The sequence below is a fragment of the Portunus trituberculatus genome, chromosome 32 (assembly GCF_017591435.1).
Source record: "Portunus trituberculatus isolate SZX2019 chromosome 32, ASM1759143v1, whole genome shotgun sequence".
NCBI lineage: Eukaryota > Metazoa > Arthropoda > Malacostraca > Decapoda > Portunidae > Portunus > Portunus trituberculatus.
The window spans coordinates 6,547,627-6,560,179 of NC_059286.1; the positions used below are offsets into that span (position 1 = coordinate 6,547,627).

Consider the following 12,553-nt stretch of genomic DNA (forward strand, 5'->3'; position numbering starts at 1 on the left):
CTGAGCCCAAACTATTGGGAATTTTGAGCTGATTTTTGGATATGATGCTGGAATAGGCGTATGCTAGCAAGCGATTTGCTACGGTATTTGCATGTAACTTGTTGGTCTTATCATTTTTTATTATATTGATCTGTGAAAAAATCCTTTCCTCACATGCAGAAGAATGTGGCAAAGCTAGTAAACCACACACATTAATCCAGACACAAGACCAAACTTTGCTCTGTTGTTTCCATCTTTGACTGAGTGTAAATCATTCCAGAAAGTGGTTGCAGATTGATTTAGGCACTTCAGTGAATCTTTAGCAAGAGAAGATCGTTCCATTGTTCTTGTAAGATGTCTAGATCTTTCTCATTTACCAGAGTTGGGAAATGAATTGCAAGTTTTGTTAGGGATTGCAGGCTCCGTGTATTTGAGAGAGCTTCTGTTGGGTTCATAGCTTTCAACATTGCAATAATACTATCCTTTGCAAATGGAAATCTCTTTTTTATCTGCAGACATAACTCTACTAGGAACTGTTTGCAGTGAACTCGAAACAGTCTTTCTTTATCCTGAAGAGCTTCTAACTCCAGCAGTCCCTCACATCTGCCACCTAGACTAAGATCTTCCAGTCTCTTGTGCAAAGATTCATCACTTGGGTCAATGAGAGCTAGCTGATGAGACTGGATTACTTCAGGTTTTAGGAAGAGACCAAGAATGCTGCGATAATTATCTGAAATGGTTGAGTGCAAGGTTCCAAGTCTGAAGTGCTGAGACTGAAATTCAATATTCATCATGTCAACCTTACCCAAAATGTAGTTTATGAATAGCAGCATGTGTTTCGTTCCACGAGTCGTCATCATTTTATGTATCTGTGAAGCTCCATCAACTTTGTCGGTCCTTGATTCGCTTTGAAAGAATAGCTTTAGGGCATCCCATTGCTCCAAGACTCTAGAAACTACTTTTCCTCTAGATAGCCACCTTGTCTGTGCTAACTTCAGCATCTTATGACTTGGCATATCAAGTACTTCTTGAATTAACCGAAAATCATGATTTCGCTTGCTGCTTCGCGCAAAGTAGCAACATATATCCTTCAAGAAGGATTCTAGCCATGATGGTAACCGACTACTTGCATGGCTGGCACATAATGCAAATGAGTGACAGATACAACCTAAGACAAAAACATGTGGAAGATCCTTCTTTAGAAGTGCTTGGAAACCATTGTTCGCCCCAGCATGGTAGAACAATTATCACTTGCAAATCCTATTATATTGCTCAATGGAATTCCTGCTGAGCTAAAAACCTCTTTCACTGCACTGTACAGTCCATTTGCTGTACCATCATTTACCTCAACAATATCTAAAAGGGCGTCTGTTACTTTTGACCTCTTTCTATCATAAAATCTTACCACCAGTGCCAGGATCTGTGAGACAGATGCGTCAGTGCTCTCGTCAATTATTAATGAGAATTTGTTCTCCTTACATATGTTAACTATTTTCTGACGCTCTTCCCAAGCAATGCCATGTTGCAGTAAATATGATGCTTTAGTTTTTTTCAGTGAAATATCCTTAGCAATGTCACTGTCTGCAAAAGCTTTTTTCAAGACATTCACTAAATGGTCTGCTTGGAGAAATGGCATGTTATGCTCTGCCATAAATCCTGAAATAATTAATTCAGCTTTTGCTACCTTTTCTTGATGACTTAGTCCTGGTACTTTTTTGAAGTGCTGTTGAATGTTTACCTGAGCCTTTTTTACTTTTAAGTTCTTGACATGATTAATTGAAGCCTTGTGTGCCATAAGAGAGGACTTGTTACAATTCTTTAGTTTGCAGTCACATACACTACACAGCGCTGAGTATTTATCTGCAGAATCTGGTTGCAACCACTCCTTCAGTTCCTCGTCCTCCAGCCATTCCTTCTTAAATGTTTGCTGGTACCACACTTTCTTCTTTTTCTTTGGTGGGGTGACGCTGCCACTACACCCCTCCTCTCCTGAACCACTCATTGTAGAGTGAAGGGGAAATGATATTATCCAGGAGCAACGCGAATTCAACAGCGCTGGCCGCTGAGGGTACAAGAATACTGAGTGACTCAGAGTGAGGATTCCTCACTCTGAGTCACTCAGTAGGTTTGCGACATTCGCTTCAGCCCATAACGTACATGCAGTAATGCGTTAGTGGTGTCTGCTTGCATTTTATTTCTTAATTTGGTCTTTATTATGTTCATTTGGCTGAAAACCCTCTCAATTTCTGCATTTGAATGTGGCAAACTTAGCACTGTTAGCGCAATAGATGAGAGCTCATGATAAGGGTTATTGTCTGAAGCGTCTTTGTACCTGTTAACCTCAGCCCAAAATTTTACAGTGTCTTTTGTTTCAAGCCATTTTACTAGGGTTATATTTGACCACTGAAGCTCAATTTTTGTTATATCCTCTGCACTAACATTTAATAGTTCCAAGAGAGGGGCAATGGAGTTCTTTACCACACGGAGTGTGTTTCCAACACTGAATAGTGACATGGTTCTCAATACGCGCACGTTGTCTGGAAGCCTATGGCGAAGTTCTGTGATTAGAGTCAAAAGGAAATGTTTGCATCTTTCCTGTAGATTCCCCTCTAAATTCGCAGATTCATGCTTGGGCAGGTCTGATAACAGTTTCTCAGTTTCGTATCCAAGATTCACCTTGGGGGCCACATACTCTTCCAGGTTGCATGTGAAGGGATCTATGCGATGCTGGTTGCTTGGCAATATGACTCTATTTACTAGACTTTCAATCAGCAATGTCAAATCATCTAACAATTTTGAGGGGTCACGGATGTTAGATTCAAATACCTTGTTCACCCTCTGTACCTCACTTAAGACAGACTTCAGAAAAATCATGTAAGCATGGCTGAATTCATCACTGTACATGGCATGCAACATTTCTGATGTGTAGCAGTTTTCTGACGCTTTTGTCAGACTGAAATGAGTTTTCAGCTCCAACCACTGGTCACATATTCTTTGCACTGCAGAAGCAATAGATAGCCAACGGGTGTGGCAGGCTTGTACAATTTTAAGAGGCTCATGTCCATCATTTATCAGTTTGAATAAGTCCTTATATGCCATTTGTCTTGTGGACGATCTGGCAAACCAGTTATAAGTCTCACTCACGAGAAATTCTAGATTCCTTGGCAAGGTTACAGAACTTGCGTGTGACACAGCTAACTGGACTGAATGACATATACAGCGAATATGCACTAAAGAAGGAACTTCTTCTTTTAGTTGCTTATAAACACCATTGTTAATACCAACCATCACACTAGCGTTGTCAGTTCCAATTCCAATCATGTTCTGTATGTTCAGTCCATATGCATGTAGAGATGTCTTCAGAGCATCAACGATGCCCCTTGCATCACATTCTTGTACTCGTAGTGGTGCGAGATGCAAGAAAGTAAAACTAGTGTCTGTGAATGTTCACTGAAGTAATTTATTGCTAATCCCAGGTATTTATTAACAGCAATATCTGTGGATTCATCCAGTAAAATACTGTACTTCCTGTCACCTATGTCCTCTTTCAACTTAGTAACAAAGTGGGGCATCAGAACGTGTTTGATTATTGCAGTGCATTTAGTTCTGTGCATTGCAACTTCTGATGACGTTTTATCACTGAAACACTTTTTCACTACATCTACTAGGTGATCACATGAACTAATGGCACAGTGTTTGGCAACGAAAAGTGCTAAATGAGCTTCAGCTCGAGCCACATCACGAGACTTAGTAACCTTGGTAAAACTTATTTTTGCTTGTCGGGAAGAAGAAAAGGGTGCACTGTTCACTTGGTGTTTCTTGCTCTTTGCGTGATCCTTTATGTCATAATATTTTGCTCTGAAAGTTGATTTACAATATTTGCAAAGAACACTTTTTTCGTCGTTAGGAACTTCTGCGATCCAGTCCTTGCATATATCATCTTGCAGCCACTGTTTTCTAAACTTCTGTGTGTATGTTCGCTGCTTAATTTCCTTAGCCATGTTTCCCTGTAAAAAAAAAAATAATAATAATGATCTTCCCTTGGTACTGTGATAGCGACGTTTGGGCAGGGTAATGCACACTGAACGGCAAACGCACCGTTACGCACGTGAGTCAAACAGTCACTGGTACGTAGGTACTGGGCTGTGATAGCGACGGTTGGGCAGGGTAATGCACACTGAACGGCAAACGCACCGTTACACACGTGAGTCAAACAGTCACTGGTGTGATACCGTACTGGGACGGCGCGGCGACAGAATCATGACAGGAAGGATACTTGTCAGACGAACTGTTGTTGGTTACGAGTTACGACTTCGCCCAACCCTTCCCTCGGCTCCCCACCTTCTGCTATCAACTATCACCACCGCCACAATTTCCCAATACTCATAATATAAAACATTTCTAACGATAATTTATTCCATAACCTAGTAATTTATATAAACAATGTTCTATTCACACGAAAATTTCTTTATCGCAGAAAATCGGCTAAAAAATGGCTAACTTTGGGAGGGCTTCGGCTGCTTTTTCCGGCTATCGGCTAAAAACATTTTTTTCTGGCTAGAATCCGCTAAATCCGGCTAAATCTAGCCGAAAAACGGCTAATCTGGCAACACTGACTCAGTAGCGCGCCATACACACCGTTGTTCAAACACACACACACACACACACACACACACATTAGGGCACACTTCTCTAACACAATGGCGAATGCCTTGCATTTCTCACGTGCCAGAATTAGCAAGTGTCCAAGTACGCAGGCAGTAAGAGTAGCGTTATAGTTAGTTGAGTTAGTGTGTATTTGATATCACAGCATGTATGTACAAGCTAAAAATTTTGGTCTGTGTGGTGTGCTCGTGATAACTCGTTTGACTTTCATCTTTTCCCAATAGTAAGAAAAACAAGACAATAACAACAAAATAAAGCAAAATGCAATATTATAACACCGTAAAATAAGTAATATCAATCTCATACGGCAAATTTTGAAAACTGTTCAGTTACTGCTCGACATTTTCTTTTATTTTTTTTTATGGCCAACTTAAATAATTTTGTCGCTGGAGAGTTACAGCAAAACATTTACTATGCATTCATTCTCCACATATCCAACAGTGACGCATAAATACCAAGAATCACAGTACAACATCCCAAAAGGTAATCGCAGAAATACTATATAGAGGTAATAGGAGGACGTAGAAGTGGTGGTGGTGGTGGTGGTTGTACGTGGTGGTGGAGTGGGAAAAGCGATTAGGAAGGAGAGAATACTGAAAGGGAAAGTAGAGGACAGGTATTGTAAAGAGTAATGGCAGAAACAATAGCCAAAAAGTGATTAGAGGAGGAGGAGGAGAGGAGGAGGAGGAGGAGGAGGAGGAGGTGGTGGTGGTGGTGGTGGTGATGGTGGTGGTGGTGATGGAAGAAGTGGAAGAACGAGAAGAGGAAGAGGAGAATAGTAAAAAATAATACAACTTTTATACTATTCAAAAAGTATTTGGAGGAGGAGGAGGAGAAGGAGGTGAAAGAGGAGAAAAAAGAAGAGAAAGGGTAAGTGGTGATGGAAATGGTGATGGCGGTTATGGTGAATGAAGAGATATTGGAAGGGAGGAGGAAGAGAGGTGATGGTGATGGTGATGGTGGTGGTAAAGGGGACACATTGATCACCATATTAGTCACTACCACGAAAACAACATCACTACAACTCACCACACATCACTTCATCACTTCATCACACCTCTCTCAAGTTTTCTCAAGTGTCCCTCTCGTCTCAACTTTCTCTGGCCTTGTCTCTTTAGGGCATCACCACACTTCATCACACAGCACCTCACCACCGCATCACCTCTCTCTCTCTCTCTCTCTCTCTCTCTCTCTCTCTCTGATTTGCATTTTCAGACATTCGATATATCTCTGCCTATCAATCTTATCCACTCATATTCATCCACCTATCCACTGACCTGATAACTGCATTAATTACTCCTGATAGCTTCTTACATCCTTAATCATGTCAACACTGCCATCCTTATTCCTTTACATAGCTTCCTATATCCCCATTAGTCTAAACACTACCATTGCTTTGTACGTGTGTTTCTAAGGGATATCATTAGTCTTACAAATTCTGGAGGAACACTGTTGAGAACCCCGCTAATCATCTCTGTGGCCTTTGAAAATAGTCGTGGTGAGAGAGCATAGCGTTTCTGAATAAGAAGTCACGTTTAACAGACCACAGGAACTTGAAAGACACACCTCGCATAGTTAAACAGTGTCACCCGTAAGTCTGCACACATTAGTAATACATTCTTATTATTGTGTTTTTGTTTGTGGATTGAATGTATGTTTGTCAAAAGTGAATGAATTGTCTTGGTGATATTAATATGATGAGTAATCAATTAAAACTACAGGTAGATGTTATTGAATGAAAAATATTAAAAGGGTGAATATTTTATGATTTTTGGGCCACACTGTTGAATGAGGAGGAAGAGGAAGAGGTGGAGCGAGTCAATAGAATGTTCGGTATTGTATATAAGCCACGTTCTTCTTGGGATAATGTACACGTTACAATAATACGACAAGAAGTAGATTAGTCAGGTTAAGCTACAGCTCATGCACGGTCATCACTGCCTAGCTGTGCCCAGACACCCTCACTCCTCACATGTCACTCCTCACTCGTCCTCTCAACACTGCTATCCTTACTATTAGCTTGCTGGAACATCACACCTCTCAATTAGTCAGGTTATACTACAGCTCACGGTCATCATTCCCTTGCTATACCCGGACATCCTCACTCCTCATTCGTCACTCGTTCTCTCAACACTGCTATAGCCTTTCTCTTTCTTAGCTTTCTACAGCACCACACGTCTCACCAATGTAAACCTTACTGATTCATGTAGCTTCTTTCATCCTCAGTCCCCTCAATACTTCTATAGCCTTATTCTTATAGCTTTCTACATTACTATTCGTCTTCACCCATTTCAATACTGGCACGCGTTCTTACCTAAGTTTTGGGTATGGTTAATCGATTTTATTAACATTAGTAAGAGTCTATGAGGATCAGAAGATTAATGGCCAGAGTCTTCACTATTTTAATCCCTACACAAGTTTCTGAAGCTGTATGAAATCATCAAATAGTAAGCAGAATAAATATGAAAAATGTGCCATGGTGCTGAAGGGATGAACAATGAATGCCTCCCTTACTCAACTTTATGTAGCTTCTTTCATCCTCAGTCCCCTCAACACTGCTAACCTTACTCATACTCTTGAATCTTCAGAATTTTCTACCATCTGGCTAAGACTTCAATGTCACTCTCTAACTAAATTCATCTGTGCTGTATACCTCTCACCTAATTCCTCTGACTATGTAAAATTCTTTGACTATTTGACTTCCAAGGTGGAGCACATCTTATCTCACTTTCCTTTTGCTGAGATCTCCATTTTAGGGGATTTCAATGTTCACCACCAGCTTTGGCTTTCATCTTCTTTCACTGACCAACCTGGTGAACAAACCTTCAACTTTGCTATCCTTCATGACCTAGAGCAGCTAGTGAAGTTCCCTACCCGTATTCCTGACCGCCTTGGAGACACGCCCAACATTCTTGATCTTTTCCTAACCTCCAACCCTTCTGCTTACTCTGTTAAACTTTCCTCTCCGTTGGGCTCCTCCGACCACAATCTAATTTCCGTTACCAGTTCTATCACTCCAGTGCAGCCTCAGGACCCGCCTAAGCGGAGGTGCTTCTGGCATTTTAACTCTGCTAAGTGGGAGGAACTAAGGCAGTACTATTCTGATTTCCTTGGGATGATTATTGTTTTCATGTCAGAGATCCTTCTCTTTGTGCCGAGCGCATAACAGAGGTGATTATCTCTGGCATGGAGCTATACATTCCTCATACTTTCTCTAACCCTAAAGCTAAAAAGCCTTGGTTTAACTCTGCTTGTTCTCGTGCTGTCAATGATAGAGAGGCGGCTCACAAACGGTTCCGTAGCCATCCAACTGCTGAAACTCATGCCCTATATATTTCTGCCCGTAATCATGCCAAATCTATTCTCCAACTTACTAAAACTCTTTCATCAATAGAAAATGTCAAAGTCTTTCCAATTCTAACTCCTCTCGAGATTTCTGGCATCTAGCCAATAATATCTCTAACAACTTTACTTCTTCGTCTTTCCCTCCTTTACTTCATCCAGATGGCTCTACAGCTGTCTCTTCTTTTCTAAAGCTGAACTCTTCGCTCAAACCTTTGCTACCAACTCAACTTTGGATGATTCTGGGCATATTCCTCCTACTCCTCCACCCTCTGACTACTTCATCCCTAAAATTAAAATTCTTTATAAAGACGTTTTCCTGGCCCTCTCTGGCCTTGATTCTCGGAAGGCTTACGGTCCGGATGGAGTCCCTCCTGTTGTTCTCAAAACTGTGCTTCCGAACTCGCTCACTGCCTGGTCAAACTCTTTCATCTGTGTCTCTCTACTTCTATTTATCCTTCTTGCTGGAAGTTTGCTCACATTCAACCTGTCCCTAAAAAGGTGACCACTCCAATCCTTCTAACTACCGCCCTATAGCTTTGATTTCCTGCCTTTCTAAAGCCTTTGAGTCTATCCTTAATAGGAAGATAATGAGGCATCTATCAGCTCACAACCTTCTCTCTGATTGCCAGTATGGTTTCCGTAAAGGCAGATCTACTGGTGATCTTCTTACTTTCCTAACTGAATCTTGGTCATCCTCTTTAGGGACTTCGGTGAAACCTTTGCTGTCGGCCTTGACATATCGAAAGCCTTCGATAGAGTCTGGCACAAATCTTTAATTTCTAAACTACCCTCCTACGGATTCTATCCTTCTCTCTGTACCTTCATCTCCAGTTTCCTTTCCGATCGTTCTATTGCTGCTGTAGTAGACGGTCACTGTTCTTCCCTAAAACTATCAACAGTGGTGTTCCACAGGGTTCTGTCCTATCACCCACTCTCTTTCTATTATTCATCAATGATCTCCTAAATCTGACTCAATGCCCTATCCACTCCTATGCTGATGATACCACCCTGCATTATTCAACAGCGTTCAACAGACGCCCAACCCAACAACAATTAAATGACTCAAGGCGAGATGCTATAGGACGCCTAACTTCTGATCTTTCACTTGTTTCTGATTGGGGCAGAGAAAACCTGGTTTTGTTCAATGCCTCAAAAACTCAATTTCTACAACTATCTACTCGACATAACCTTCCAGACAACTATCCTCTCTTCTTCAATAACACTCAACTTCCCTCTCCTCTACATTAAACACACTCGGTCTATCCTTCACTAAAAATCTAAACTGGAAATTTCACATCTCTACTCTTGCTAAATCAGCTTCCAAGAAGTTAGGTGTCCTATGGCGTCTTCGTCCATTTTTCTCCCTCCCAGCTGCTTGCTCTGTACAAGGGCCTTATCCGCCCGTGTATGGAGTATGGCTCTCATGTCTGGGGGATCCACACACAGCTTTACTAAACAAGGTGGAATCTAAAGCTTTTCGTCTTATCAACTCTTCTCCTCTAACTGACTGTCTTGATTCTTTAAGTCACCGCCGCAATGTTGCATCTTTATCTGTCTTCTACCGCTGTTTTCATGCTGTCTGCTCTTCTGAACTTGCTAACTGCATGCCTTCCCCTCCTGCGGCCTCGCTGCACAAGACTCTCTACTTCTTCTCATCCCTATTCTGTCCATCTTCCTAATGCAAGAGTTAACCAGTATCTTCACTCCTTCATTCCCTACACTGGTAAACTCTGGAACTCTCTACCTGTGTCTGTATTTCCACCTGCCTATGACTTAAACTCTTTCAAAAGAGGAGTGTCAAGACACCTCTTACGTTAACTGGACCCTCCTTTTAGATTTTTTTGTTTTTTCTCTTTCTACTTTCCTCTTAACAGGGCCTGGCAACCAGCGGGATTTTTTTTTTCCAACACTTTGTTTGCCCTTGGCCAGTGCCCTTGTAATGTAAAAAAAAAAAAAAAAAAAAAAAAAAAAAGCTTTCTACAGCATCACTCGTCTCTACAATGACAACCTTACTCCCTTCACAGATTTTTGCTTCCTCACTCCTCTCAACACTGAAAAGAGAAAGAGGAAATAAGTTGTTTTGACAGTGATATGGGGAGTAGGAGGAAATAAAAGGATGAAGATAAGAAGAAAGAGGTGGATAGTTGTAACAGTGACATGGGGAGGAGGAAGAGGAAATAGAAGTAAGACAGACAGACGAATAAGATTGACTGTTTCAACAGTGATGTGGGGAAGAAGGAAATGGAATGAAGATAGGAAGAGAAAATAGGTAGATAGTGTCAACACTGAAGTGGAGAGGAAATAGGAAGAAGAAGATAGAAAAAGGAAATAGATATACAGTTAAAAAAGAGAAGGAAGGAGACTACTACTAATTATGATTATACTACAATTACTTCTCTTCCTCCTCCTCCTCCTCCTCCTCCTAACCGTTACCTTCCGTCCACCCACCTGAATTGAATTTCTCTGTAACTGAAAACCGAACCTAACTTAACCTAAGCTGTCATTATTTACCTGCCCAGGCCCCGCTGCTCACCTGGACACACCTTGGTGGCGGCAGAGGTGAAAAAAGGAAGCGACAAACATTTCCGATAAACAAAAACTGGGATATAAGAAACTAGTGGCGTGGAAGACTTGTTCTGTAGAGAGAGAGACTAGGACACGCAAGTTGTCTTTTCCACATAAGAAAGTACTAACAGTAAAGACAATGACGGTGGAGCGAGTTAGTAATGTCACACAGCGTAGTGAAGACTGGAGAGCAATGATGGTGAACTGTTATCATGGCTTCGCCACTCCATCCATGAAGTTTGTTCAGAGCAGAACTGCAGCTCATCAAGATTTTTTTTTTTCGACAATAGTCAGAAGAAAACAGCACAGCAACTGTTTGCATGACAGGGCGAGTGTGGCCCGGCGGAGTGTGCGGGCATCTCGCTCCACGCCCAGTGCTGCTCGGGGAGGAGGAGGCGTCCAGCGCTTCCTTCACCCTCCCCAAGAAGTATATGATGGCGGGGAGCGGGGAGTCTTCATCTCTGCCCGGGTGGCCGAGGTGGCCCTGGGGTGCTGGGGTGCTGGGAGGACGCCACATCCCCGTCACGCCGCGCTGCGTGGCGAACGGGGTGGCGTTTTCAGGAGGGAGGTGGCATTGGTCGCTTACCTGCAGGTGCCAACGTGCACCACTGCAGGGTGCCGGGCTGTGGCCTTCTTCAGGTCCGGGGGAGGTGAGGTGAGGGTACCTGAGGGTGTCCGCTCCATGCCCAGTGCTACTGGGGGAGGAGGAGGAGGCGCGTGCCGCTTCCTTCACTTTCCCTTGGAAGCACATCGATGCGGGGAGCAGAACCCTCAGCCCTGCCCCGGTGGCCGAGGTGGCCCTGGGGTGCTGGAGTGCTGGGGTGCTGAGAGGACGCCAGATCCACGTCGGGGTGGCGTCTTAAGGAGGGAAGTGGCGTTGGCCGCTCACCTGCAGGTGCCGACGTGCACCACTGCAGGACGCCGGGCTGTGACCTGCTTCAGTTCCGGGGCAGGACCTGAGGGAGGCCAGCAGGAGGGGGAAGGGGGAAATCACGGTCCTGCCCTCCCTGGCGTGGCGTCTGGCTGCTGGTGGCGCCCAGGGTGAAGGGTTATTCTCTTTACTTTGGCGGTGACCACCCAGCCACCCACGCCGCCACGCCAGGGAGGGCAGGGCCGCCTTCCCTGTGCCCAGCCATGGCGGCTGACACACCCACACCCTCTTCTCTATATTCCCGCACCATCACCGCCTCTCCGCCCCTGCAGGACCTGAGGAAGGCCAGCAGGGCCTCGTAGACCTGCTCAGCAGTGGCAGGCGTCTGGCTGCTGGTGGCGCCGACCACACCTCCAGCCACGACGCCACGCCAGGGAGAGCAGGACCGTCTTCCCTGTGGCCCGGCAATGGCGGCCACACGACACACCAACACCCTCTCTGTACTCCCGCACCACCACCACACTCCCGGCCTCTCCGCCCCTGGTGCGCCACACCGCCTCTGTCTGCTGACTGCTGTGCCTCTTTCTGCTGACTACAGTCCCCTCGCCGCCCGACGTATGGAACACTACCTAGGTAAGCCACAAAGGAAAGCCACAAAGAAAAGCCACAAAGATAAGCCACAAAGCATGACAACCTCCACACACTCCACACACTCAACACTCCTAATGTTTGCTTTTTCCCTCTTTTCAGGTTAAGATATACTTATATTACTCTCTCTCTCTCTCTCTCTCTCTCTCTCTCTCTCTCTCTCTCTCTCTCTCTCTCTCTCTCTCTCTCTCTCTCTCTCTCTCTCTCTCTCTCTCTCTCTCTCTCTCTCTCTCTCTCTCTCTCTCTCTCTCTCTCTCTCTCTCGAGGTATTTATTTACCTATATGGCTGATGTTTCCTCCACACTGCTCACTTTGGTCCAACGTTCACTGATCTCAAACTATTGGGAATTTTGAGCTTGATTTTGGATATGATGCTGGAATAGGCGTAATACACATGCTGTGGGAGTTTCATTAAGCTAGATAGAACCAATACTGTGGCCTCAACAACTCGGTGACACCCGGTGACATCATTGAAGAGAT

General features: G+C 43.9%; 1 protein-coding gene across 4 annotated transcripts; it reads right to left on the reverse strand.

Annotated features, from left to right (window-relative positions):
- Positions 1–1,757: 1,757 nt before the first annotated feature.
- Positions 1,758–4,291, reverse strand: LOC123511927. 4 transcript variants are annotated; one of them, XM_045268031.1, is made up of 2 exons: positions 4,078–4,291; positions 1,758–3,986 (listed from the first exon to the last, which is right to left on the reverse strand). In XM_045268031.1, exon 2 carries the CDS (start codon positions 3,298–3,300, stop codon positions 2,098–2,100), a length of 1,203 nt encoding a protein of 400 aa, XP_045123966.1. In that variant the 5' UTR covers positions 3,301–3,986; positions 4,078–4,291; the 3' UTR covers positions 1,758–2,097. The 4 variants fall into 4 exon arrangements, with proteins under 4 accessions (XP_045123966.1, XP_045123965.1, XP_045123967.1 ...); XM_045268030.1 differs by having other exon boundaries at positions 4,088–4,276; XM_045268032.1 differs by having other exon boundaries at positions 4,174–4,271.
- Between the last annotated feature and the right edge of the window lie 8,262 nt (positions 4,292–12,553).